The sequence below is a fragment of the Opisthocomus hoazin genome, chromosome 4 (assembly GCF_030867145.1).
Source record: "Opisthocomus hoazin isolate bOpiHoa1 chromosome 4, bOpiHoa1.hap1, whole genome shotgun sequence".
NCBI classification, from domain to species: Eukaryota; Metazoa; Chordata; class Aves; order Opisthocomiformes; family Opisthocomidae; genus Opisthocomus; species Opisthocomus hoazin.
In genome coordinates this window covers 46,999,915-47,026,805 of record NC_134417.1, presented here as the reverse complement: position 1 = coordinate 47,026,805, position 26,891 = coordinate 46,999,915, and the positions used below count along the sequence as shown (strand labels likewise).

Genomic DNA, 26,891 nt, shown 5'->3' with positions numbered 1-26,891 from the left:
AGCTAATTGGATCACAGCACCAGCTGGCTCTGCTGTGGGCAGGAGGGCAGCATTGAGTGTGGTTGACAGCTCTTGGGTCCCAGTCCAACAGCGGTGGATATCCAGGTCTTCCCCTCTGGTTCCTAGGCACTAGATGTGTAATCCATCGATATATTGGAGGTAGCCATGTCTTAAAGAATCTCCTTTTTGATCCTACTTTTATGAGCTGAAGTCCTGATGCTCATGTTTAAGTCAACAAGGAGTTAAGACTGATTTGTATTATCTGGTAAGCTTATCTTGGCAAAAAAGGTGGAGGGAGAGGGAACTTGAGAAGCAAAAATTAAATGTCAGCAGGACTGTGACAGACTTGTGGCAGCTTGCCATGAAGCTAGTAAAAAGCAAAATTATTGGCTTAGTTACAGTGAAACAACCAACTGACCTTGCCTGGCTGAAGGAGTGTTTCTGGTTAACTGTTTAGAAGCTAAAAAACTCTCTGGTGGATTCACATTTTCAAAGCAAGGATCCAGAAACTAGAAAATCGACTTTGACAAACCTACAAATCCTTGCAACTGTTAAGAAAAAATGCAGACACCCAGAGCACTTGACTGCCCTCTGTGGCTATAGTTCAGTGCTGTGTTATCGTTGGTAAGCAATGATTGTCTGCGCAGCACTGCTGCTAATGGGCTGTTAATTCTGGTCTCTCTTACAGTTTGTTCATCTTGCACATGGAGAAAGCAGTAGAAAGTGATGTGTTTAAAAGTGCCCCTTCTATCAAACGAGGACAACTCCTGTCAACATGGGGTCACTAACTGCCATAGGCTCCTAAATACCCTTGTTTCCACCCATGTTTGTGGCGGTGGAGCCAGCAGAAGGTATTTTGTATGGACATTGCTCCTCTGGCCATTTGCAATAACCAATCTAGGCTGGCAGTGTAGACTATGCTGTTTGTGGTCTGCCCGTGCTGATAGTTTGCCCTTTTAATTGAAGATGCTGTGTTGAAGCTGCTGTGGTGGCTCCTGGGGGGAGCCTCACAATAGTGTGAGGGTAGAGGAGGTAACCATTTCTGGTTTAGGAAGGTGGGGTGAATGGTGTGAGAAGCAGCTTGCTCCCCAGCTGTGTACATCAACTGTACAAAAATGGCTGTGATTTTGGTTTTGGATTGCTCAGGCTGGTGGGGTGGAGAGGTTGCTCAGAGGCAGGGGAGCAGCTCCCTTCCTGGACTTGGGACTTACCTGTTGGTGGTCAAACTTGTCTGTGTGGTGGGGGCTGACGTGGTGGCCTCAGTTAGTGCTGGGGCAGGCCAGGCACAGGAGGGAGGCAGGCAGGCAGCACGAGCCTTGCCTGGGAAGAGATGACTTGTGTGCTCCAAATGGAAAGGAGGCACGGAAGCTGCCACATGGGCGATCGGGGAGCCCAGCGCTGTAAAGAAAAGGTAAGGAGGTGAAATGTAGGTGATGAAATGTAGGTGAGCTGTGCAAGGAGTGGTGCCTGAAAAGAGGAAGCATGGAGGCTGCAGTTGTACCTGATGGCCTCAGAAGCTTTGTGTGTCCTTTTTCCCTTTCTGCTCCCTGTGGACCTGCTCTAGACCCGAACCCCTTCTTCCCAGCAACTCTTTCATTTTTTTTGTTACGAAACACATCAGTAAATCTTGGGGAAACCATGTAGATGTGACGTCAGTCCTCTTGTGAAATGTGGAGTTCCCATTGCTGTGATCCTGAGGGGCCTTGTCAGTGTATTCTTCTCCCTTTCCACATGGTATGTGGCTGGCTGTGGGGCCAGGCACCAGTCTGAAGAGGAAACAAGCCAAGCAAGGGGATCTGACATCAGTGTTTTTGTTATTGAGGGTGAGGAGTCACTTCCTGGTCTTCCACCAGGGAATCCACTGAGTTGCGTAAACTTTATTTCTAAAGTAGGATGCATGTTGGGTTAAGTAAAGAAAATGTTTTGCCACGCTCAAAATTTGATGGAATGCCTCTTGTGCTCTCTTGTCACGTTTGCACAGTTGTGATTGAAATCCTGGGAGTAGTGTGTAGGAGTCGCTACCCGGCATTCAAATCTGTATGGCTCAGTGTTTCACTGCTGCGAGACGGAGCTTGTGCTCGGTGTGTTCAGTTTCCTCCAGTAGAGCGCTTCAAGCCAGAGAACTATATTTCAAGTCTTGCGTTACGGGTCTGTTACATTTTTCTTCAGGCCAAAGCTGTAATGATGCCTAGGAAGCAGGGAGCTCAGGGAGACTTGCCGGGGTCAACCAGCTGGGTTTCGCCTGGCTGATTTATTAGCGCTGTTCTTTGAGGCCTTTAAGTAAATAATTACACATTTGTGTTCTGGCTCTGTCACCTGGCTGAGCAGTGTGATATTCAAGTGTCTCAAACTAGCTGTCCTTAAGCTGCTGAGAGGATAACAGATGTTGCCTGTTTGGATTTGGAAAATTATGCCGAAGATCTGATTTGTGAAGGAAAGCTCCTGAATGTGTTTGTCTTCCCATCAACCCTGCTAATGCAGGATAGTAGGTCAGTGTGACTGGTCCTCTTGATCCTGCGCAGCTGGATGTCAGCCCTGTGTTTGGGAACACAAACAGCTGCTTCTTCACAGATGAACTGAAAAAAATCTTTACCTGATTCATATGTAGTGCTCTGTTACTTGTATTTCCTACAGACTGGGTGGCATCTGTACCAAAACCGTCTGCGAATACTGTGTTCTTGGCACCTTTGGATAGTAGGAACTAATTTTTAGCAAGTTGATTGTTGAAACCCCTGTATCGATAAATTCTGTGCCTACATGTGCCTCCTCTAAAAGACCTCCTGTGTCTGTCTGTGCTTTCTGTGCCTCAGTAAACAGGTCTAGTTATTTTCGGTTGGTATTTATACATCCTACATTTTCATTTTGCATGAGTACTGTTCTGTTGATGGATGATTAGTTTGTGTAAGCTATTGATGCAAAAAATGTAATTGGTCTTCTCATTGTTAGTAGAAGACGTGCCTTGGAGGGCTCCATTGTTTAGATTTGTTCGCTGTAGATGGTAAATCAGAGGTTCTTCCCTCTTCTGCTTTTCTTTCCAGAAGTAGAAGAAAATACTGTTTTCATCTAAGTGTTTTGAAGAATTCATCTAGAAGAGATTAAAAAAATTATGCTTTTTTTTGTTGTTGTTTTGGTGTCTCTTTCTCCCGCCCCACACAGCATCCATCAGTTTTCAGCTATGGGGGATGGCAGCAGTACAAAGCCAGCTAGCTGTTCAACCTCCTCTACAGTAATTGTCAACAATGTAATGACTTAATTATTTTCCCTACCCTTCAAGAATGTTGTTTTTTTTTTGTTGTTCTTTTTCTGTTGTGAAACACTAGAAATGTTGGGCAATTAGGTCTGAAATGTTGGAATACTGGGGTAAGTTGGTGTAGAAATGCCCTCTGTTCTTTAGAGTCGCAAGAAGCGGGCCGGGACAGGAAAGTTTTAGGGGTTTTTTGTTAGATGTCAGCTGACCTGGGCAGAAAGAAGCGATACAGATGATCTGGCTGTTGTGCTTAGCCACAGATGCAATGGCAGTTGCTGGAAATGGCAGGAAGGTGTAAGAAGTTCTCAAAGGGTGCTGGATGTGAAAATAGAGATTAATTCCTTTTTCCTCTGCTGTTGTCTGAAGATATGATTAACATATTTTGCATCATCTTCAATTTGGAAAAACCCAAGAGATTTAGGTTGTGGGTTCCTTTGCATAGCTGTAGCACCTTGCATAGCTGTTGCCAAAAGGCCAATCTACAGCATATGAAAAACTGGTAATTTAAAGGAAAGATTGCCTTGCTTTGTTCTCTCTTACCATTTCCTCTCCTAGTCTTTTCTGGACACTAGTAAAGGCTATTTCAAGAGATTGTAAGCCACAGACAGCATCATCTGTTAAAAACAGTAGCTGGCATTTGAGCCTGGGTGACTTGAGGTCAGGGTGTGATATCCTATGTACCTCTTTTGCATGGTAATTGCTCTGGGATGACTGCTGAAGGCAGCACAAGTCTTGCAACTTCGAGGAAGTTGTTCAGCCACCCCAATCTTTATTGTGTACAGTGGTCTCAATAGGTGGGAGTTTATTATGAAATGATAAATGCTTATGCTGGGGGCTGCTGCCAAACCAAATCTGATATGGATGTTGGTTCTGCCTTCTGGGTGTGTTTCGTTATGTCTTCTAGTAAAACAGTACAAATTTATGAGCTCTTCTCTGCTCTTGCTGGAAAAGATTATCTGAAGAATCTGAATTTCTCTGTAGCATGTGTGGGAACGGCTCTGTATTGACTCAGTTTCTGTAAGAAAAGTATTTCTTAATTGCAGCAAACTTGCACTTCTACTGTTAGAAGACAAATTTCACTGTCAGGATGTGGACAAAATGTCTATCCTCTTTAGCATGTCTGCTTCTGATATTTGTTTTTTCACTTAGTAAAGGGTGCTAATGGTTTGTTCTTAAAGGAGGATTTTAGTGCTGTGCAATGAAATTGAAATTTTGTCTGTTCCTGCTGCTACTTAGACCTTTTCCTTCAAGGAATGGACTTAGCCCTTTGTTTGTCCAGGACACCACCTCCGACCTTTTCCTTTAAGTGAAGCAAGCCTGTTAGTCTCACGTGCCATGGAGACATGTATAATTCCATGAGGAAAGATTTTTGAACGGTCAATAGATTAATTATCTTCAACAGGTGCCTTAGGAAAATGACTGTCTCAAAAGTAGCTGTGAGCATGCTGCCAGAGATGTACAAGTCAGCCTGGGCCTTTCTTTCAGAGCGTGTCCCTGCTATTGAGGATGGGCAGTTGTTCGTGGGTGTGAGGCTTTCTGGGGACTGGGAGAACTTGTCCAGAACAGCCCATCACTGAGGTGAAACTTCTACCCATGCGCCTTTTCTTTGCTTATGTCAGTGTCCATGCATGCGCAAGACGTGCTTTCCCAACCAGCCTGCCATTTCCATGCCAACCCTCTGGAAACTTCTGCGAACAAGCATTTGGTGGCTATTAGGTGAGACAACGACCTGGTGTTTCTCCTGAATTTATCTGTTGCATGTGTATGTGCTGAACATTTATTATCTTGGATGATTAGCAAAATCCATTAAGGCAGGCTGTGTAAATCCTGCAGTGTGTATTTGTGGGAGTTTGTTCCTTGCTTCTATATTTGACCGGTGCAGATGAGCATGCAGAGCCTCTGTAAACCTAGAAACCAGCTGTAAACCCTAGAGTCGCTGAGTCACTGCCTGAGCCCTGAGAATGCAGGTGCATGTTGAGGGTGAGGGTTCTCTTGATATTTTTCTCTCTTAATAAGGTATATTACCTTGGAGAGAAAATCCTGGACGTATTCTATGATCCCCTCTTCCAAAAGGCAGCAGATTTATAATTTTGGCCACAAACAAGTGCACAACTAACAAGCAGATGGCAGCAAGTGCCAAAGGAGGCTATGTCTGGATGGTGTTAGGATGAACAATTTGTCATATTCTGGTGCCATAGACTTGTTAATTAGCGTGAGTAGCTCCAAGCAGACCAGCATCTCGCAACAACCTCATGAAAAAAGAGGGAGGGCCAAAACGCTTGGTGTAGTAGTATCTTCCATGTAATCTCTGTGCCCAAATGAGCATCGCCTCCCCACTCCTGTGAAGCAAGGAGCTCGATCGATTAAAACCAGCAGTGAGTCCAGTAGGTTTCAAATGACTGAGTGCACAGTGGTGACGATTGGCTCAGAGATGATATTCTTGCCCTCGTTCCACAGGATCCTAGTGTACAGCCTAGATGGGAGCCACCGGAGAAAAGGGCTGGCAGCTGATTGTTCAGTCCAGTCCAGGATTGGCATTAACACCACTTAAGGAAATTGTATGTTTAGATATTTTCTTTCTCATTTCCTTCCATAGCTGCTAGAGAAGGGAGATGGGATTCTGTCTTTGAGGAGACCAACTGTCTGTATGCTGGTAACAGAAGTAGCTAGTGAAGTGAGCTGCTGTTTGTGCCCTGAACTGCTTGTCTCTTGGAATATGGCTTGTGATGATGTCTTGAGGGAGTTATACATACCGCCTAACTTTAGCACAGAACGAGGTATCTCTCAGAACATGCTTTGTAGGTCTACTCTGATTTCCTGGGCCTTTTTATAGACTACAAGTTTACCAGAAAATAAAACAGAGCCAGGAGTCAGGTCAGTTCTATAAAAACTAAGCTGTTAGGAGGGGTGAATGCATGGATGGGACCAAAAAGCCCAGCACAAGAACAAGACACTTAATCAAAAGCAGAGACTGAGAGACATCTGGTCATTGTATTCCACTGGCATTTCATTACTTATGCAGCAGGGAGGAAATGGTTTGTGCTCCAAAATGCTTTAGCAAGGCTTATTTTCACCTTCTCCACCCAAATAAAAATCTTCGAATCTGCTTTTCAAAAAGCAAATTTTAACCTGTATACAATTTTATAGCTTTTCAATAAACAACTTAAAGAATACAAGCGTGTTTCAGACTCGTGAGAGACTGTATTTTCTGTCAGTAATGCAAACAATCATCATAGATTAATATATAGCTCACAAAAAGCCTCACGGATCTGCCAAAATGAGGTCACTCCTGAGGCTTTGGATTTTATGAGTTGTTTATAAGCATCTGTACATGGCCTATAGCAAGAAGGGATTTCTCTTTTTTTACTACCTCTCAGTTCTGGTTTGGCTTGGAGTTTTTAGTCCAAAGGGAGAGGGGAAAGGATGGTCATGGTCCTGAAAAAAAGCAAACAAAATCACCACCCCCCAATTGCATCACTGTTCTGATTATTCAAGAAAATAAATGTGTGTGTCTGGGAATCTAGGAGAACATTCAGCATCACTGCAAATTTTTTGCAGCAATGTTCTTTGTTTTTTGAGAAACTGTAAGAAAAAATGCTGGTATTTGATAGAAATGCTGGTTGTACAGGACCTCTGGAGGTTAAAATGATCCGACCTCCGGAGGTAATCTCATCCAACCTCCTGCTCAAAGCAGAACTGTCACTGTTGCTGGATTGCATCAACCATGGCATTGCTAAGTGTTGAAAACCTCCAGAGATGGACATTTGTAATCTGTCTGTGGGTCATACTGCCTTCCTGGTAAGAAGATTTTTTTTAATGTGCAACCTGAACTTCCAAGCTGCCATCTGTGGCTGTTGCTCCATGTTATCATCCAGTACTACTGAGAAGCATTTGTTTGACTCTGTCATCGTTGCAGCTCTCCTTCAAATTTTAGCTGGCAGCTAATCAGATTACTCCTTAGTCTCTTCCTTGCTAGACTGAAAAAGCCCATATCCCTCATTACTCTTTGTAGGAGTCATTGTAAGCCTCTGGACCCTGTCTTGACATCCCTCTTGAACTGAGGGGCCTGGATGTAGTATTCAGCGTGCAACCTCACCAGCACCGAGTCAGAGGACGGATAACTTCCCATGACCGGCCAGCCGTGGCCCTCTTAACATAGCCTAGGACATGGTTTGCCTTGTTCACAAGAGTGCACCCTCTCAGCTTTTTCACCCTGACAGCCATTGTAAGGCACAGGTCGTTTTCGGCAGGGCTGACATTCCCATCTGTGCTGATCTTCCCATCTGTGCTGATCATGGGATTATTCCACCTCAGGTGCAGAACTCCACAGTTCTCCCTGTTGAACCTTATGAGGTTTATCTTGGCCCAGTTGAGTTTCTCAAGGTCCATCTAGGTTGAGGTTCTGCTATTTGCCTTGTCAGCCACCTCCTCTAACTTAATGTCATCCACAGATTTGCTGGCGGTGCAGCTGTGCTGGCATCGAGGTGGTGGTTAGGATGTTGAGCATTATGGGCCCTTGTGTTGACATCTTGGCTGCTCTTCTTGTAACTGCCTGCCAGCTGCGTTGAAACAGGTTGAGGAAAACTGGAGCCAAAATAGCAGCACTCAGCGGCTAGTTATGTGAGTGCTACGGCGAGTGCTTAACTGCCTTCACCTTGTAGGCTTCTGAATTACCAAACCCACTGCAGTGGCGGTCCAGACAGGTATGCCGTGGTCAAGGAGTGGTGATCCTGCTGTCCTTCTCCCTGACAGAAGCTTGTGCCAGATGCTGTGGTGCAGTCACTGTGATCAGAGTGATCCCTGAAGACAGGCAGTGCTGCGGCAACTCTGGTGGTGATACCTGTGAATGTAGCGAACGTAGCAGATGTGGCAGATGTAGATAAAAGTTATCACTTTAGGTCTCGGAATCATTGCACAACAGATTAATTAAAACAACAGCAAGTCTTGGTTCCTTGTGAATACTTGGGAAGGTTGTAAGGTAAGACACTACTGAATAACCCCACTTAGACAGCTTGGCCTTGGGAGAGCAGATGTGCAGGACCATGAAGATAAGGAGGCTACAAAGTGACCAGAAGACTGTAACAAAGCAACCTTGAAGGACATGATATACCTGATCTTAGAACTGAGTTTGCACAGAAGCAAAGGTCAATCAGCGGACACCGCGATGAAGAGTATAAGCCTTCATCTGAAGACCCCCGACGACCACCTGGGGATGCTAACAGACACGCGTGAAAGACATTAACATATACTAATGAGTTCTCGGAAGAACCGTGAATATGACAAGCATTTTTCGGGAATGTAATGAATATGTATGTTAACATAGCATAAATACCTAGTAATTGTGTCTTTTCAGTATGCACATTTGGGCGGAGCCATCCCCTGTGCGTCCAGCGCTGCAATAAAGAATGCCCGCTTTCTAAAACTCCAAACTCCAGTTTTAGAGAGTGAATTATTTTGCCACTTTCCGGTAACAGTGGGTGACTGATGGAGGAAGGTTCCTGTTTTAAAACATGTTCCCTGTTGTACTTTGCACGGCAAATTAACCGTGGGATGTTGTTAAAAGAATGAGAGGGGGCCAGAATGGAAACATCTGAAACTTGCTTCCTTCTGCAGAATGTGACTGGAACACAGTTAATCATTATCTATTTGGTAGTAAGCAAGTATGTGTTTTCTGGTAGCAATTAAACTATTGTTTTAAAGATTAATGAGTGGGAGAGACATTGGTTTCACAGTAACAAACAAGCGCTTTTTAGAGCAAAGGCCTTGGGCCAGCATGCAATGTCCCGGTGCCTTGTTCTGAGCAGCAGCTGTGTGTTCCCTTCACGCTCTAGGTTATGGTGATTTTTTTTTTTAAGCAGAGATTGTTCATGCATTCTGTTGGCAATAGCGCAGAGATTCTGAAATAAAGTGGGTGTTAAGACCTTGGCAGCATGGGATGAGAGGTTCACCTGGACAAATGAGAAGACATTTTGGACAAATGAGAAGACATTTTGGTAAATACTTTAAAATAACTTATCTTTGCTGACTGCTGTTTCTAATGGGAAATTTGCTGGTTGTGTTAGTGATGCCCTTTTCATGAATTTACCAGCACTTGTGCTCTGGCCCCATGGTGAGGGAGGCTGGCCGAAGAGAGAGACTCTGTAGCAGGCTTGGCCCCACAAAATGTACCCTCTGCATCTATTTCTGGCAACCTGGCTTGGCCACTAGCTGTGTGCATATGTGCTCATGGGTCAGAGGCTGGGCAGCACCTACCAGGATGGATTACATGTCCGCTAACCTCGGAGGAATGCTGTAGCTGTGTTGTACCGTGCTCTGGTGTCCGTGGTACTGTGCAGCGCCATGTAACTGGGTAGGCAAAAACAATAATTGGAGATTAGATGAAATGAGGAAGAGGAGTATACGTCTTAGTTGATTCAGAAGATTCAAGCTATGTGTGGTAGGGTGGGAAAAATCCTCTGTTAGGTCAATTGGGCAAGGGCTCTGGCTATGAGGAGGGACTGGGGCCATAAAATCTATGTGGACTAAGCAGAAAATTGAATTTCATCATTAAGGAGTACAGGGTTTTCTGCTTTCAAAGGGGACAAGCAGATACGTCTGTGCTGGCCTGAAAATCTGTCTGTATGCTGCTGCCAGTTCTAGAAGAATGACTGCATTTTAAGACGCGCCTGGTTTTGTTTTCTTCTGTTAGCTTGCCATGGCCTAGAATTTTTTTGTTTCCTTGCTGTCTTTAGCTAAAAACATAATCCAGCTGTTGTGCATGGTTCCCTTCTGTGCAAGGCCTTCCTGTGTAGACCAAGCAGAGGATTGCCCATGAGGGTGCAGCTTTTATCCCCCCAAAAGGGATTTGTCAGGACTGAGCTCCTTTCTGGAATACATTAATAGCTTGCAGTTATGAACCCTGTCAGTACCCCTTTAATTCTACATCGGTGATTATTTTAGAAGTTGACATATTGTGTATTGCAGTGCTCCGTTTACTTCTGCGAGTGAGTGCTGCTACTGCCTGTCACCTCTGAGTCTTTGGGAGCTGGCTGGGAAGTTCGGGGCCGCACGTGTCGGAGCCAGGGAGATCGGCGGCCATGAGCTGGCGAGAGAAGAAGCCCTGTGCGGAAGAGCGCAGGGTGGATGGTGGCAAAGAGAAAGCTCTTGGCCACGAGGAGAGGGGGAGAGGAGGGGGCTGAGTGGGCAGAGCAGGACTCTTGTTGCAGGAAAGGGATTTACTGTTGTGGGCGGCTTGTTTGTAGCAGGTTGCTTGTAGAGTACTGAGCTGCAGAGGGGGGATGAAAGCAGTGGCAGAAGTAGTTGGTGCTCTGTGCAGACAGTGTGACAGAGACTGCTGTTACGGTGGGATTCTCCTTAACCGAGATATCTGTGGCTGCTTAATTGCATTTCTTAAGGGGTCCCATTTTATATTTGACGCTAATAGGGGAAGGGTCTTTAGTGGTGAAGACATTCAGCTGAATTTCCTGGCAGAAAGCACTGGTCATGAGGCCCCATGAGCTCCTGGTCACTGTGGCACTGGGAGCTGCGGCACAGGTTCCCCAGTCCCCGGGGTGTCAAGGCTTTCTCATTTTCCATAAGGCATTTCACTGGCCTAGCTCCTTCTGACTTTATTTGAAAGAGATGCTCAATTTTATATCGGTTAGACTCCATTAAGCACCAGTGATATGGGTGACAGGCAGAAAAGTGACATCCCACTGGCCTCCAGCCTCCCTCGGAGGTTTTTGTCCTCGTTCCTGGTACATTTTCCCTCGTGCTACCCCAGGGCTAAACCTCTCTCAACTTGAACACCAGTTTGTGCTTGAAAGCAAAATAACCTACTTTTCAGTCATTGATTTGAATTTTGAATTCTGCTCTTTTGAGAGAAACAGCCACAGTCTATAACGATGAAGTTCATAGGCAATGTCAGGAGGCTGGATGGAGACATGAGCTCCTGTTGTTCTCTATAGTTTTAAAAGCACACGAAGATGATGGCTACTCTCTCTTCCCTCAAACTGAGTGACGTGCAGGCTCGAGGCTGTGAGCGTGAGAGCAGTCTGTCGGTGATAGTGCAGAACAACTTGTACGTGCTGGAGGGGGTTTTAAATGAAGGTTAATTGTTGACTAACTGTACTAACTAAAAAGTGTGTGACTATCCTTTTTCACATCAGCAAAACCACAAACCTGTCGATGTTTCTCTAACGACTGACATACCGTTCTTTACTATAGCATTTGGCTTTTTTCTTTCCTAGGCTTTCATAAAGTTGCTTAAAATAAAAGACCGTAGACTGTCTTCAGATAACTGTTGAAGCTGAACTGCTGTTTGGACTAACTCTTTTGCTTAAACCAAAAAGAGTTTACATTCCAAAACAGTGTTTCCAAACTGTCATTGCAGAGTAGCATTCAACAAATACAGCTGGGAGAGAGTATTTAAGTACGGTTTTGGTTTGGGTTTTCATTTGGCCACACAGTTAGGGAGCATGAAGGTGAACATCGCCAGAGTTACGGACCTGCCTGTTAACAGCTTCAGCCCTGTGTCCTGCAAGTCCAGGTGCAAGTAGAAATCTAGCTGAATTGTAAATTTAGCTTATGGTTTTCTTATCATAAAGAACGTTTTCCTACTGTGCAGGCAACTGTGCTTTAGAGGCTTCATCAGAAGACCTACTAGTACTGCAAGCTACCACTAAATGTTATTTACCGTGGGGATTTAGTAACTCAGCTCCTGATGCTCTACAGACTTTTTTCTGGTTTAGATGTGTTGATCCCTGACCCGAGTATCTGTGCCAACAGAAACTTTGAAGTGCTGATGCCGTAACAATGAGAAAACTGTACCTCTCCTGTGCTCGCATTGCCCCTGGGATCTGGTTTTACTGGAGTTTCGAAAGCAGTTACTTGCTAGTGCGGTTCTGCCTGTGCTAGGAACGGGTCACCGATCTGTTTGCTTGCGTTTGTAAGGAGCTTCTTGTGCGGGCAGGCCCGCTCCTGCAGCGGGGCAGCCACGGAGCTGAAGCCTTCACTGGGGCTAGAATTTGACGGCCTTACTGCGTGAAAGTTATTGGGACCTGGCTAGTTCTTGTAGGATCTTCCATGAAAGTAAGTTTTGCTCTTCCTCCCAACATACTCAACAGTGTTCTGCAGTATTTGGTGCAGGCTCTTACTGGAGTCTTGCGTTTTATTTCACTTTTTAAAAATCCCATCTCAAACTACTTTTATGGAAGACTTTTGGCCTTTACTTGCATTTGAGCCCTTGACTGAGCATAGGTCAAACTTACTGGAAGAAAAAAGAAAAGTGAATTTTCAGAGAAATCAGCAGAGGATGTTTTGGGAATTAAGATTTAGGCTTCTTTTTGTGTTAGCTGTTGGAAGCTTAGGTTGAGCCTTGTTTAAAGATCCTCAATGGCTTTGTTGTGCTTGATGGGTACCATGGCTTTGGTTAGTGGCTAAATTAAAATATTCTTTAGTCAGGCTTATTTGGAATGTATAAAATGTGGTATACATTTGAAACGGGCAACTGGTGACTGGGGTGATGAGGAGATGTAATGTGTGGGGTTATTTTCTTAGACTTTCTAAGAGACTGTATTAACGATGAATTTACACCTGGATGCTGTTTATCCAGTAACATTGGCCCAAAGCTCTGTGCTGCTTTGGGATGTGCAGTCCTGCATGGAAATTAATACTTGAATGTCCTGGCTCTTCACAAAAGCTTGAAGTAGGCTGGTGTGTAAGCTGCCTGAAAGCAGCAAATGGTACCGTTAGATGAATTATTCTGCTGTGGAAAACACCAGCAGGCACTTCAGAAGGAAGTGCATCAAGGACCTTGGTTGGAAGGAAATTACTGCGCTGATTGTGATGACTTTTGATTTCCCTCCCCAGCTAATCGCTGAAGGACCTCTGACACAGAACTATTTTTCCATGGTCACTTTGGGGTGAAATACCTCTCTGTTTGAAAGGGGGAAGGAAGTAGGAAGAGTTTGCTGCTATTTCAGGACATTGTGGGGGAAACTTAGTGTGCTTTATTTTCCTTTTGAGACTTGTGTTTAAATTAGGAGTCCGTCTCCCCTTCCACGAGGCAGGCAGGGAAGGGTTTTTTCCATTACCTTTACAAATAACTGTCATGTTTGAAGTGTGAAGATATCTGATGCAGCTGGCATCGAAGAGGTGTAGCCACCTGTTTGCTGGAGAAATGCACCATTGTTCTATTTATTTCCCACTCTGTATCAGGGATTTTTAGCCACTTTCCAAATGACCACCATTTCTTCACACTAAAACCTCTTCCTTTATTCGTAAGACTTCATCTTCCTCAATTTAGTATTCTGTATGCCAGAGTCCGTTCCCCTGTTTCAGCCTCAGACTTCTTCTCTGTATATCATGACATGTAAAGTGGTATTCATTATTTTGTTCTGTCAGTCATGTCTGGTCGTAGACACTTCTGATGGGTATAAATTGAGTAATTCCAGTTTATTTTTAAAAAATCATTGAAGTGTAAATGAAAACTGTCTTCACAGTGCTGGATGTTCAGTTAATTGAAGGGGTTGCTTATATTTGAAGGGTGGTGTTTCAGTGCAAAACAGCTCAAAAATGCTACTTTAAATAGAAATTTATGAAATATGACATGTAGAAAAGTCCAGGTAAAGACTTTACTGTTGAGCTAAACAAGATATTTGTGCGTCAACCTCAGAAGGGCTCTAGAGCAGTAAAGTGCTGATACAGTTAAGCGACAGAAAATGAACACAAAAGCTTCAGAAATTAAAAATTTATGGTGAAGGAAAACAATGTGAAGCCTGCGTCTTTGAAAGCCTGAATGTTAAAATTGCTAGTCATTCAGTTTGGACTATAAAGAGAGGACATCTCTATCTTACTAAAAATCAAACAAGTAAAACCCAGCCAACACCAGTAATTTGTTTATGGATATTCTTTTCTGATTGTTGTAGAGTCACCTATTTTTAACATTTGAGACTTGTCACTGGTACTAAAGTGCAACACTGCAGACTGCTGAACTCTGTGATGACTTCTGTCACCACAGTACTACTGAAACCTGCAGTATGACTGGCATTATTTCTGCTTTATTGGCTGCTCTCCCTTTTTGGGCTGAATGGGCGAGGGCTTGATGCTGCGTTAGGGACCCTGGAGGGCTGGCGCTCAGCTGTGAAAACCGGAGGTGGCTCCAGCCTGCAAGGTGGGTTGTGGGCGTTTTACTTGAGGACTGTTCAGAGGGGGATTTGGATATCGTGAGAGCCTTGTTAAAACCTTCAGGAGAGATGAAGGTGGTCTGTAAATGCAGCATCTTGGAGAACTTTTTTTTTTGTCTGGAAGAAGAGATCACAGCTCATGGATTAGATGGCTTCTAAGCTGTGCTTGCTTTGCTGTGAAGGTCATGTGTCAGGCATGTGAAGGTCAGGAGTCTTTGCTGTGCTTCCTTCAAGCTCAAGCTTTGTGTTACTTTGCTGAAAAGAAGCAGCAGCTTCCAGAGGACATAGCAGGGCCTTTATCTGTGTTTTACATGCATTTCAAATTCCCTTGGTTACCTCCATGCCCCTGTACTGGAGACTTGCTGCGCTGATTGTGTCCCAGTGACAGCAAAGTAGAAGAACCTCCAAAGAATTAGCGGCCACCTCCTCAGAAAACTTGCTTATGCTTTATAGCAATGTAATACTTCCAGCAGATTTACTCAGCAGATTAATGGTGCACCAGATAAAAATCCACCCTGACTAAACTCAGGGAGTGCCATTCTCAGTGTATTCTTGATGTGCTACAGGTTTGGTATTGTGTTTTCTTTTGGTTTGTTTCTCGGTGATTAAACCTACATCATAAGGTATCTGTCACTCAGCCAGGTGCTTATTTGTAGGCCATCAACTGCGAGTTTTTTGACTACAAACACCATGACAGTTCTTTGCAAATTACCTGTTTGGGTGGGAATTACTGTCTTGGCAGTACTTACTCCAGTGAGGAAGTGTGTGTCGCTTCCAAGTAAAAGGTTGGGAAACAGTAACGCTGGCATGGTGTATTACTGTGGTAGATCGTCTAAACGTGACTGTAAGGGTTCCTTTGTCTCTGACCCCAACTTCTCTTTTTGTAGGCACAGCTGGAAGCTCAGAGGGCGACTCAGGATTTTCAGAGGGCCACTGAAGTGCTGCGTGCTGCAAAAGAGACTATTTCGCTTGCTGAGCAGAGGCTACTGGAAGATGACAAACGTCAGTTTGACTCTGCCTGGCAAGAGATGCTCAACCATGCTACTCAGAGGGTAATACAAACTTGCCCCAGCATCTGTCTTTTCCTGATTTTCTGTTCTCCTGTGGTGTACAAGGCATGGTTTCTGAAAGATCAAATTTTTGTATTGGTCCAGACACATGACACGTAGGAAGTGAAGCTACAGAAAATTACAAAGCCTTAAGTTAAATGATTTGAGCCTTGGACTACTACTGGGACAACTGTAGTTCTCTGGCTGTGCTAGAAGCTAGTGGAATAGCTCTCTAAATGAAAAAAAAAAAAAAAATCACCATCTATATAATAGGGATAAACAATGTCTTAAGGCATATCTGCATTTGGAGTTATGCCAGAATAATTGCATAGCGGTGGCTATTCCTGAATACATGTGTTATGGAAACTTACTCTGGAAAAACAGGGACATGTTCCAATTTTAGTATAACCTGTTCTTAGTATGGAGTGAGTTGAACAAGACAATTCTCTTTGGAAATGTGTGTTTGAATCTAGAATTACTCAGAAATGTGCATTGCGTTTTAAGCTTGCACACTGCTCTATCCTGAATTAACTTTCAAATTTAGACAAGGTTTTACCTCCTTTGTAAAATCTTTCTAAATCTACAGAAGAGATGCACTGTCTAACAATGAAAGGCAGTATTCATTTTAGCAGCTGTCAAGAAAAATTTTCCTGTCATTTGCCTTGTGTCTTTTTTCCTATCTGTTTAAAAAAAACAAAAAAGGCAGAAAGGTTTTTTTTAACATGAAAGAACCAAAAACTGAAGTTAAAAACCCGTTGTTCTGTCAGAGTTCCGTTAAAGTGCCACTGAGGCTGAACTTGCTATTCCAAATATGCTGGCGTGCCATATAATGTTCATATTGTCTTCCAGTCCTCAATGCAGTAGCTCTGTTCTGTTGCAGAAGCTTCTTGGTTACAAGAAAGGCTCTATTTCAGAATGAATTGTAAAAACCAGCTGCCTGGTGAAGAAACAGGGAATAAAAAGGATGTTGGCTATGTGTAGGGGAGAAGTGGAAAACCTGGTACATATTAAAAAAGAGAAAACAAACTCCAGGGTACTGTTTGTGTTATTGTCCCTGTTATCGTTAGGGACCTGTAGATCTGGTGGCCTCTGTGTGTTTCTGAAGGGAGCCCCACCTTTGCAGTGTGTGTGTGCCAGGACACCAGCAGCTGTCGTTTTCCCTAGTGGTGAGAAAATTGGAAGCATCAAAGGAGTTGCTTACAGCTCCCGACTGCTAAACTGCTGAGATCTGGTGGAGAGTGTCAGCAACCACGTATCAGCTGCCTTCTGTAGCATAACAAAAATTTGTGTTGGGGTGGGTGAGGAAAGAAATGTTAGGAATTTTGAGAGTTCAGATGGATTCCTCTTTTGCTTGGATATTTCAAGGGGATCCCTGTGTCCTTCTATAACCCTTAATCCTTCCCAGACAATCTGTGAGGGGAGTACAGCTGAGATGGGCAAACCCAGTGATTTAGAGCAGAAGATGGCTGCTGACAGTGTTTGGTGGAGTCACGCCACCACACCATTGGAGGTGTTGATACGTATCATCACTGAATGCAGAATATCTGCTTGTTGGAGAACTGATTCAAACCATAATGTCTCTGATGGGTACAGAGGAACAGTAAATAGGGACCGTAGGTTTAGTTACTGCAGTTATAAAATCTCCTAGGCACAGACTGGATTCTGCAGAGCAGCTGATGGCTCCTTGAATGGAAAGCGTGCTACCCAGCTCTTGCCAGTGCTTAAAATAGTCTGGGTAAGCTCAGTTCCCTGAAAGCACCCATCTGCACATTTCTAGGGTACAGCAGGTTTTGAAAGAGTTACATGGAAATTTCTTATGATTTTCATTTACCGTACTGGAGGCCTTGAGGCTAGGGCCAGAGCCAAGAAGGGTGAAAATGCTGTTGGAAGTTCTGACTGAACAGACCCAGCATTAACTTTTTTGGAGTGCCTGACTGAGTTTTATAACTTCTTTAGGAGCAGAGTCAATACTTCCTTGGTTTCAGTGCATGTAAATAGCGAAGTGCTTAGTGTTCAGTGAGGCAAACAGAATAATTGGGTGCTCGAGGAGCCGGAAACATGATCGTTCACCAGTAAACTATGAATGAAAACAGGTTGGAGGATGAGATCTACTTACTAGAGCAAAAATTCTCCTTGACTGCCACAGTGTTGCTGTTAACTCAGATCGTTAACTATTAGTTAAATTATAAATTACTGATAGAAAAAACTGTTTCTGAGGGTGAAGGGTGAGGGTTAGGAAGTAGAATTCATTTACTTTCATATATGAAATCACTCTTGGAGAAATTTTTTGCACTCTAGTTGTTTGGATCTGCTAGCTTTTTTGCATGTATTTATAAATGACAGTTGTACCTGGCAGAGAACAATCGTGCACTGGACCTTGTGCAGCAATGAATCAAGTGCAGAAAACCACCTCTGCGCCAAATGTTAGAAGTGGGCTACTAATTCACGCTTCTCTATTGATAGAAATGTCAGGCAAGAGTAAAGTGTTCTATTTGCTATTCTTAGGCAGAGGTAGCAGGCTCTGTTGAATTAATCTGAAACTTGGAACGAAACCCAAGCCCTGTAGCAGCTTGCTAGCTGACAAACAATGCAAACAGAGAGCATAAAGGAAAAGGGCAGGCAAGAGAACAAATGAGACATTTTTTTTATACTGGCATGTATGGAAGTACTGCCAGGTTACTTTTGCACTTGACCCAGTGGATGGGGACAAAGACTTGGGTTCCAGAGTGCTGAACAGGTAATGCTGTTTGAAGACCTGCACTGGGAGGCAGTGGAGATAAGGGTTGCATGTTGTAATTGCTTTTTGATTTCTTCATAGATTGAAAAGCTATTAACACTATTTTTAATGCGATAGTCTAACAGGTTACTGTCAACAAAGCTTTTGTAGCCACTGATGTGGAAAATTATATAATTAAACTGATGAGAAATAGGAAAGTTACTGAAATTTTGCTTATTCTGGGTGGGCTGGAAGCATAACATGTGGAAGATGTTTTTATTCATGCAGTAGACAAGACCAGCATGAATAGGTACAGGGAGTACAGGCTGTTACTCAGCAATTTTTTTCACCTTGCAGTTTGAGCTATCTTTCCAAAGGAAGCTGGGTGTCTGAAGAGGAGCTGGGTGCCTGCCTGCCTGTGAAGATGCAACTAATCCCTGTAAATGTCTGTGCTCGAGCTATGTGTTTATCACAGTGAAGCACAGGACTGTGATGCGATCCTGCAAGTCAGGCAGCTGCTTTACCTGCTTCTGCGCTTAACTTGATGTGTATTTCGGGGTGAATTCCTGTGGTTTTTTTCTTGATGTCCATTTCTCCACAGATCTAAGATAATTGTAATGACACTTAGGCTGGGATTTAGCTCATCGATTTCAGGTGTCTAGAACATTCCCTTGTACATCCCAGTTGCTTGCCTAAACTGCCATTATAGTCAAAGGAGGTCTGATCAGTAAGTTCATGGTGTCTGAAGAACAATTCATGTGACCGGAGGGGCAAGTTCATTGTAAGAATAATTCTTTGTTGATTATAATGGAAATGTAGTCACCTAGCTTGCATGTAGAGAGCTTTGATGAGCTCTTAAGCTGCCTGGAGAAGAAAAGTACTGTTCACTGTTAGCTATTGGCTTACCAGGTTTTTTGGTAGCTGCAGTTTGTCTTTAAAATTTGGAGGAAATGTTTTTGGGAAGTGGAAGTGTGTTGTCTATCTGATAGTACCTTGAATTATGATGCTGCAGTTTGGGGTGCAGAGAGCAGGGCTATAAAAGGGCCAAAGGATGGAGAATTCTGGAGGGGTGAAGGAGAGAGATCTTCGCATTTACACTCCTGTTGAAAGTCATTCATAAATGGGTACAAAAGAAAAGTGCTGACAGATGTGTTACCTCAAGTTTGAGACAGGCTGGGGCAGAAGGAAGTCCTTCATGAATTTCAAGAAAAATTGCTAATTTCTGATTGCCGATGCAATCTGCAATCTTAAAAAGGTTATGCTTTTACAGCCTTTCCTGAGTGTGTTCAGTTCATAAATTCTGGCAGGGAGAAGAAATGTTTTGGCTCTTGATCATGAGACATTTTAAAAAGGAAGGGATGAGGGGAGAGTGAAGAGGGAGGAGGCATGCTCCCTCTTGGTTTAATTTGGCTTGTGAAGCTCCCTTTGATATTACACCGTGAAGTACCATCTGTCAGTGTAAAATGCGTGGGTGCTTCTGTGATTTAGAGCGAAGAGATACTCCTTGCAGATAGAAATACTTGGAGAAAAAGAGGGGGGAAGAAAAAGTCTGTGAAAGAAACAATAAAATATCCACCTTCTTCCTTGCCCTAATCTCTGTCACTTCACCCTGGAAATGCAGGGGTTAAATGCAATCCCTTGTATTGTTGGTTCTGTCCTAGTTTACTGATCTTGCATTGTCTCTTACCTCTTTTATTTCTAATGCTTCTCCTAAAAGAGCCATCAGTTTAATTTTTTTGAGAAAGGAACAGTTGTCCAGAGTATTTCACTGGCTTAGATGGTCAGCTTTGCTTAATTTCACTGATAAATTTTTCTTTTGTGTTTGTTGTTATTACTGAAATTTTGCCTGGCGTCCAACTTTGACTTCAGATCATGAAAATCTTGGGGGGGGGGGGGGGGACACAAAGCTACTTATACAGATTTATTCACTAAAAATATATGCTCTGTACCAGCCTTCCTTGCCCAGACTTCTGGGTTGGAAATAGAGGGCAAGCAAGGAGAGAAGAGGAATTGATTGATACCTGTGTTTATTTTGTTTTGCTTTGTTTTTTAGTAGTAGTATGCTTTAGCCTGTGCTCCCTGGGAGAATGAGTTCTGCCTGGAGTAGGAGATCTATTCATTAAGGATGGGCATGGGCTACAGAAATGTCCAGTGAATGTGTGGGCACCCTAGAAGTTCACCCACTCTGGATGTTTTCATGTAAGAGCACGTCCCCTGCTCCCCCCAAGGATATGAATGGCAGGTTCAGTGTAAGGGGGAGAGTTGTGTTCTGAGCAGTCTTAATTTGAAGAGGTGTCATCCTCACTTTTATCTCTGCCTTTTTCTAAGTGATACCATTGCATCTGTGATGGCTTAGGAGCATCAGCAAGGCAAGATTGGTGGTAGAAGCACAGTGACTTTTATTAGACAGGACACCTTATTCAGTAACTGCCACCGAAAGCTTGTTTACAAGGCCGTGTAAGACTGCTTTTTCCCTAACCGTATTGGGTCTGATAAAAAGTACTTCCTTCCCACATGAGCCTTGTCGGTCGTCTTCTAAGATGTTTGTAAAAGGTAAGGGATTTCCCTAGCTGGTCTTACACTGAACCTCACAGATGTAGAGGTGGCAGCATGGTTTGAAGTCTGTTTCTGTCCTCCTGCCCTGATGGACAGCTGCTCTGTCTAAAGGCCGTTTAGCTTTTGTGGAGGAGTGGGTGATCTTTTTGTTTCTTCTTGTCTGAATGAAATGCTTAAATGAATCTTGGCAGGTGATGGATCTCCATGGAGATACCTCACCATCTTCCAGGTATTGTCCTCAGCTTCTGGCGTGCACCTTTGAGCTGCTGTCCCAGGGGAAGGGGACAGGCTGTCTCTGGCCTCTCCGCAGACTTGGGCAGGTAATGTGAATGCAATGACAGAATGCCCATAGGGAAACAAGGGAGTGGAGGAACATGATTTTCCTTACGTCACAGATTTCTCAAAAGGATGGAATATACAACCTTTTTTCTTTCTGGAAAGGGTAATGAACATGGGTATATATGGCTGGCAGCAAATTCCGTATGTTGTTCAGCTATTTTGAGGTCCTTATGATCTGTCATCCTCAAATCCCAGTTCTGCGTGGTTCAGCATTTCTGTGATACTTGGTATGAAAGATGTGCAAAATCAGCGTTGATATTGGACATGTAACCTGCTTTACGACCCTGATGCTGGTAGTACTTACGTGGTTCATCCCAGATGTCAAAGTTGATGCTAACCTTGCCCCAGGAACAGATGTGAGGCATTTAATTTCAGCATTGGCAAATTCCAGCCATTCCATGATTTTGTAGCTTCCAGCATTTTAAATTGCCATTTCCTTGCCACACTACAAAGAAGGCAAACCAGCTTCTGTGCAGTCTTTGGAGTCTGCATTTTAGTTTAAGACACTTCCACGCTAAAGCCAGCCTCATCTGACATATTTCAGTACAGAAAGTCATTGCATCAACCTAGCTTTCGAACAGTTGTTCAAGGTAAGAAGCTGCAGCTTGTTTTCAGGATGGAGGAGAGTGTGTGCAGATGAGCGAAGGGTGGCCTCCAGTTGTGGCAGCAACTGTGGCATCTAGCTGATACTGATGCGGTTCAGCTTTGACATGTAGCAGTTTCATGCTTTCATTTGGGCATTGGAAAGGACAACATGACAGTTTTCCTGAGAGGAGCAGCACTCCAAGCAAGTCAAAGTTGACTGTGCTCTTTTCCTTGTTCAGCTCAGCCTGCGGGCTAGGACACCTGCGAGAAGTTAGAGCTTTGTGAGTGAGGTTGTTTAAAATCAAGATATCGTGAATATTCTGTTTCTCTCTAGATCTGAGAGCTCAGATGCACGTTCTGGTGCTGGGATCCAGTTGGAGCAAATTTCCTTGAAGTTGTGGAGTAGTTGGTTTCACAGCTGAGACATTTTGAAATCCAGTACTGGAGAAAATCAAGTCTTGCCATTTTTTGTATGGATACCTTCATAGCTGCAAGACAGGGACCCTGAAAATTGCCTGCTTTCTCCTCATTGGCAGACCCCAATGGAGAGGTGTCACCACTTTTCTTACTTATAACAAATCCATTACCTCCCTGTCTGGATCTTGGCTGGTAGTACATTAAAGAAAACAAATTTTCTGACTTACACCTCTGGCATCTCAAATTTGCATAATAAAAGTACCCTGGATAGAAATACTGGCAAAGCCTGGCTATGGGATACCAGCAGAGCAGCTAATGGAGGGACACTGATTTTTTTCTGTTGCTTTTGTAGACTCCTAATAGCTGCAAAATGCCACGGCAGTGAGTGTTTGTTTAAAAAGCTTTGAAGAAATGATTGCTTGAAGAATTTGCTAGCTTGTGTGCAGGGCTGCAGCCTGGCTGGCCGGGGAAGCCCCGGGCTGGCCATGGAGAGCAGCTGACATTCTGGGCCTGGGACTGCTGCGTGTTAATCGTCTGCGTGCCTGGACAGCGGGCTGCACGTCAGCATAGCTTCCCCCGTCTGCATGATAAGGGCTGTCAGCTCAGGGCTCAAACCTCTCCGTGTTTTTGGCGTTGAAACCGTGATCTGAGGCTGGCCAGCTGTTTTAAGAGAAAAGCCGGCTTCCTGGCGTTCTGCAAACAGGCAGTCACTGGACGCGCTGGTTTCTGGCGACTGTCGTTTCAAGCTGAACTGCCTTTCAGTCCTCCCACCGTTGGTTTTCAGCCCTTTCCAGAGTGGTGGGACTGCAGCCGGGGGCTGAGCAGCCTGCCGGCTCCGTGCTGGGAAAGGCAGGTTCCCGAGGGAGAAGCAGGAGGGGACAGAGACAGCGCTGTTAGATGTAACTGGGTGGCTCCTGCTAGTGCTGCTCCGCTCTTGAATATCTAGCGGAGTTTAAAAATTTGAGGCTCTTCTGAACTTCCCGTAAGAGATATTGTGCAAGAAGCTGCAACACCTCTGTCGTAATTAACACAGTGTTTGCAAACCTGGAATATTGCTGTTCCTTTCAGGAAAGCCTTTTAAGTAAGTACATTGAAAGTAATTTTTTCTATACCCTCACTTTCCTGACGTGAGCTGATTGGAGAGATTATGAAGATACTGTTAATTAAAATGTTAAGAAATGGATCATTGTGTCTTGCCTCTCAACCTGTGTTTTCCCTCTTGAAGGTCATGGAGGCGGAACAGACCAAAACGAGAAGTGAATTGGTTCACAAGGAGACTGCAGCCAAATACAATGCTGCCATGGGAAGGATGAAGCAGCTGGAGAAGAAGCTGAAAAGAGCCATCAATAAATCAAAGTAGGTTTTATGGTTGGAGTTCAGTTCAGTGGTGAAGCCTGTTTGTAGGACAGACCAATTTTGTGGGGTTTTTTAAGCCTGTGAAAGCATGTTGCCTTTTGTACCTCTCCCTTTGGGCTCCTGTCTGCATGTGACGGCCTCACAGCACAGTTGGTACTGGAGTATTTGAGTTTGTTGTCCTTCTAAGTGTCTGTCAAAGCACGTGAGTTGATAGGCTGATGAACTGAATGGGATAAGAAACCTTTTCCAGGCACATTCTTAGTCTTGTTCTAGTGCATTGAACCCTTTGGTGACATGTGACTTGAGAAACAGGCTCATGGGATTCACATTGATGCTGCCTACGGAGCTGCAGAGCTCTGTGCGTGGATGCTTTGCAGCTTAGGTTTGTTTGCAGTTCAGTTCTTATTTTTAGTTAGGAGAGTGATAAAGCAAGTGACAGAAACCTGAAGGGTGTGAGACTGCATCGGAGTAGCATGCTGTACCTCAGACTTGTTTACTTCCTAATGCTGCCGTAGCAAAGCTGCGCGAGAGCTGTTCTTGGGGAAGGAGATCTGCTTCAGAGCGCACAGCTAAGCAGCAAGCGTCAGTTACAACTGTGCCTGCATTTGGTATGCAGTTTTGTGCAGAGAAATGAAACTGCTTTTTGCTCAGGACCTGTTTAAAATTTTGGCCCTGTTTATAACCAATTCTTAATCCTCTTTATATTTCACAGTTGTTTTCTTTATATTTCCAGACTGTAGCTTGTCTAAACAATCTGCTTGCTGTATTGAGCTTTTAATCCCTTCATTTAAAAATGACTTTTTGGTGAAACTGGTCAACTCAAAATCTATTTTGATTGGTGTTTGCTCAATTCAAGAAAGGATTAGCACTTCTCAAGCAAGATTCAAGCATGTTTGCTTAAACAGTGTAGCAGCCTGGCTAGAATGAGCTGCATGCTGTTTGTCTAGCACTGCACAGGGACTGTGAAAGACATCATGAGATCACTAACTGACAGATTCCTCTGCATAAGAGCAATATCTGAGAAGTGATTTGGCTGCTAGGAGTTCCTGCCTTACAATAAGATTCAAAATAAAGACCCCGATAAGCTGTCAGTGGGGTCCTCCATACCTTCTTACAACAACGATGGTGCTGAGCCTGATGCCCCAGCTGCCTCTCGTGTGATTTGCCTTAAAAGTCTTCATTTCCTTGCTGAAACTACCCCTGTGGGGATGTTGTCTTGTGTCTTTCTCCTCAGGACAAGCTGGTTTTCAATTGTGTGTGGAAGGATCCCAACATACACATACTCCTTTTTGTCTCATAGCGGGTTTGACTGTAGCATAAACCACCTAGGTAGGGTGTTTTGGAGATCCTTTGATAAGAGGTGTACAGAAATGCCAATTCTAACTTAGTATTAAAGTGGGAAATGTCTGATGGCACAAACCAGCTTACTGTGGATGTGTTGACGTCGTACTACGTAGGGATATTGGGCAGGTCACTTGTCTCTCAGCACTGCAGTTCTCACGTAAAGGAAAATTGGAACTGAGTGGAAAACATCAGTGTTGTCAAGTGGCTACATAAAGCTGGGGAACAAGGCTGCTGAATCTGCGGCTGCTTGTACTGTAGGGTGCAAGTGGCTAGTAGCTGCTTTTCAGGAGGGATTTAGCACCAGCAAACTGCTGTGCCCTTCTCTCTGGGCGGTGCGGGAGGGTTGTCTGGAATGCCAGGGCCTTTCAGGCCCATGTTGTCCATCCTCTCTCTCCATAAACTGTCTTGTGGGTAGACATGCTGAAGGAGTTGCTCTTTTCCATATAAAAAAAAAAAAAAAAAATTTGCATTTGCTCCTCACTTCAGTCTGGATTAAGAAGCTTAAAGCATTACTATTTGAAAGTAAGACTGGGACAGCCTTGAGAAAAGTCATTTAGATGATTTTTTCCTGTAAAGTTGATGAGTAGGTGACTATTATATTGTTTTGATTTGGTTTTGCTTTTAATTTTGTTTCTGGGTGCTTACTTGATTGTAAGCTATGAATGTGCATACGGCTGCATGTTCTTAACAGTCACCAGATCTTCTGGCTTGGTGCCTCTGAGCTGTAGGATAATGAACTCGTGTGTGTTAGCTGGTTTTTGGAAGTCACTTTCTGCTCCGGTGACTTGGGCAAAGTGCCTTTCACTCTTCATGTCATCTACTTAAAAAGCACTTTGCCTGACTATACAGTGTCATGGATGTAGACAACTGATGCTGTAGGACACCGATGGCATCAGTGAACAATTTGCCAGCCCTGCTGTGTCACAGACTGGGTTTCAATAGTTGCAGGGTCGTGGATGTCAGAGAATGAAGTGACCCAAGGCAATGCAAGTCCCTGCCCTGCCAGTGCCTTGTTTTCTGCTGGCATCAGGTGCCTGGCTGTGTGTTAGCGATGAGTGAGGAAGAGTTTGAGCTCCTACACATCAGGCTGTTGGTATCCTTTTCCTGGTTGAGGTGGCATCTTTCTTGTCTGTTACCTGTAAACATGCCTGCTCATATATGCATGTATATGTATTTGTGTATAAACACATGTGTATATATACACACACGTGCATGCATATATATATATAATTTTATATATATATATATATATATATATATATATAAATTTTGTTCACACCACCCAAATGCACACACGCTTGTTTGTTGATAGAAAGGGGACTTTCCCCCTAGGGTTGTGGACGTTGATGGGAGGTTAGGATTCAAGCCTGGCTGTTCCTCCCCAGGTGGCACCAGGGTAAGGAAGGGAGAGAAACAGGTCATTTGAGGGGAGAGGATTTCACTGGTTTCCCTGCACGTTTCCCTGCAACACTGTTTTGTCAGTGTCTCTGCCCTCCCCCTGCTTTGGGGTACAGCTGTGGGAGTCCTTTAACTGTTGGATCCAGAGTCCCAGCTGTGATGTTTTACCATGCCTGGCAGGTCCATCTGTGCAGACTTTGGCAGGGTTAAGTCCCAGCGAGGGAAGGCAGAGGTGCAGTCTGACTGCATCAGCGTCTCTGGAAACATCGCAGACTTGGCTGTGTGCTCCTCGTGATGGCAGGAGGTTTGGTTAAAAACATGAAGCTGCAAAATAACCTAGTCTCAGGGAAATGCAACTCCGATATTTTGTGTATGGTTGTGTAGTGAATTCAACCCTTCAAAGCCTATAGGATCAGAAAGCCACAGTTTCACACTCCTGAGTTCTGGTGCACAGTCCACAATGTAGCTGCAGCAGGACTTACAGCTCAGAAGAGGCTTGCTGTCAGGGTAGAAATATGATGAAGGCAGTTAACATTCTATTTCATATAAACCCGTACCTGATTGTTTCTCTCTCACCTACTTTCCAGGAGAGCTTCTGAGAGGTGAGGAGGGTCGTGAGCCCTGCTAAAATATCGGGGTTTTTTGCTGCCCAGTGTTGTATCGGATGATACTGGCTTGCGGGCTTCAAAACTTTGAAGCTGGAATGTAGTTTCTAGGCT

At 44.1% G+C, this 26,891-nt stretch overlaps 1 protein-coding gene across 2 annotated transcripts in view; it reads left to right on the top strand.

The window, feature by feature from the left end:
- The window catches only part of SH3BP5 (SH3 domain binding protein 5), a 52,994-nt gene that overhangs the window by 18,456 nt on the left and 7,647 nt on the right, over nt 1-26,891 (top strand). For both annotated transcript variants that reach the window (XM_075418910.1, XM_075418909.1), the window contains exons 4-5: nt 15,300-15,464; nt 23,300-23,430. In XM_075418910.1, the coding sequence (XP_075275025.1) occupies nt 15,300-15,464; nt 23,300-23,430 (296 nt within the window). The remainder of the gene's footprint in view (nt 1-15,299; nt 15,465-23,299; nt 23,431-26,891) is intronic.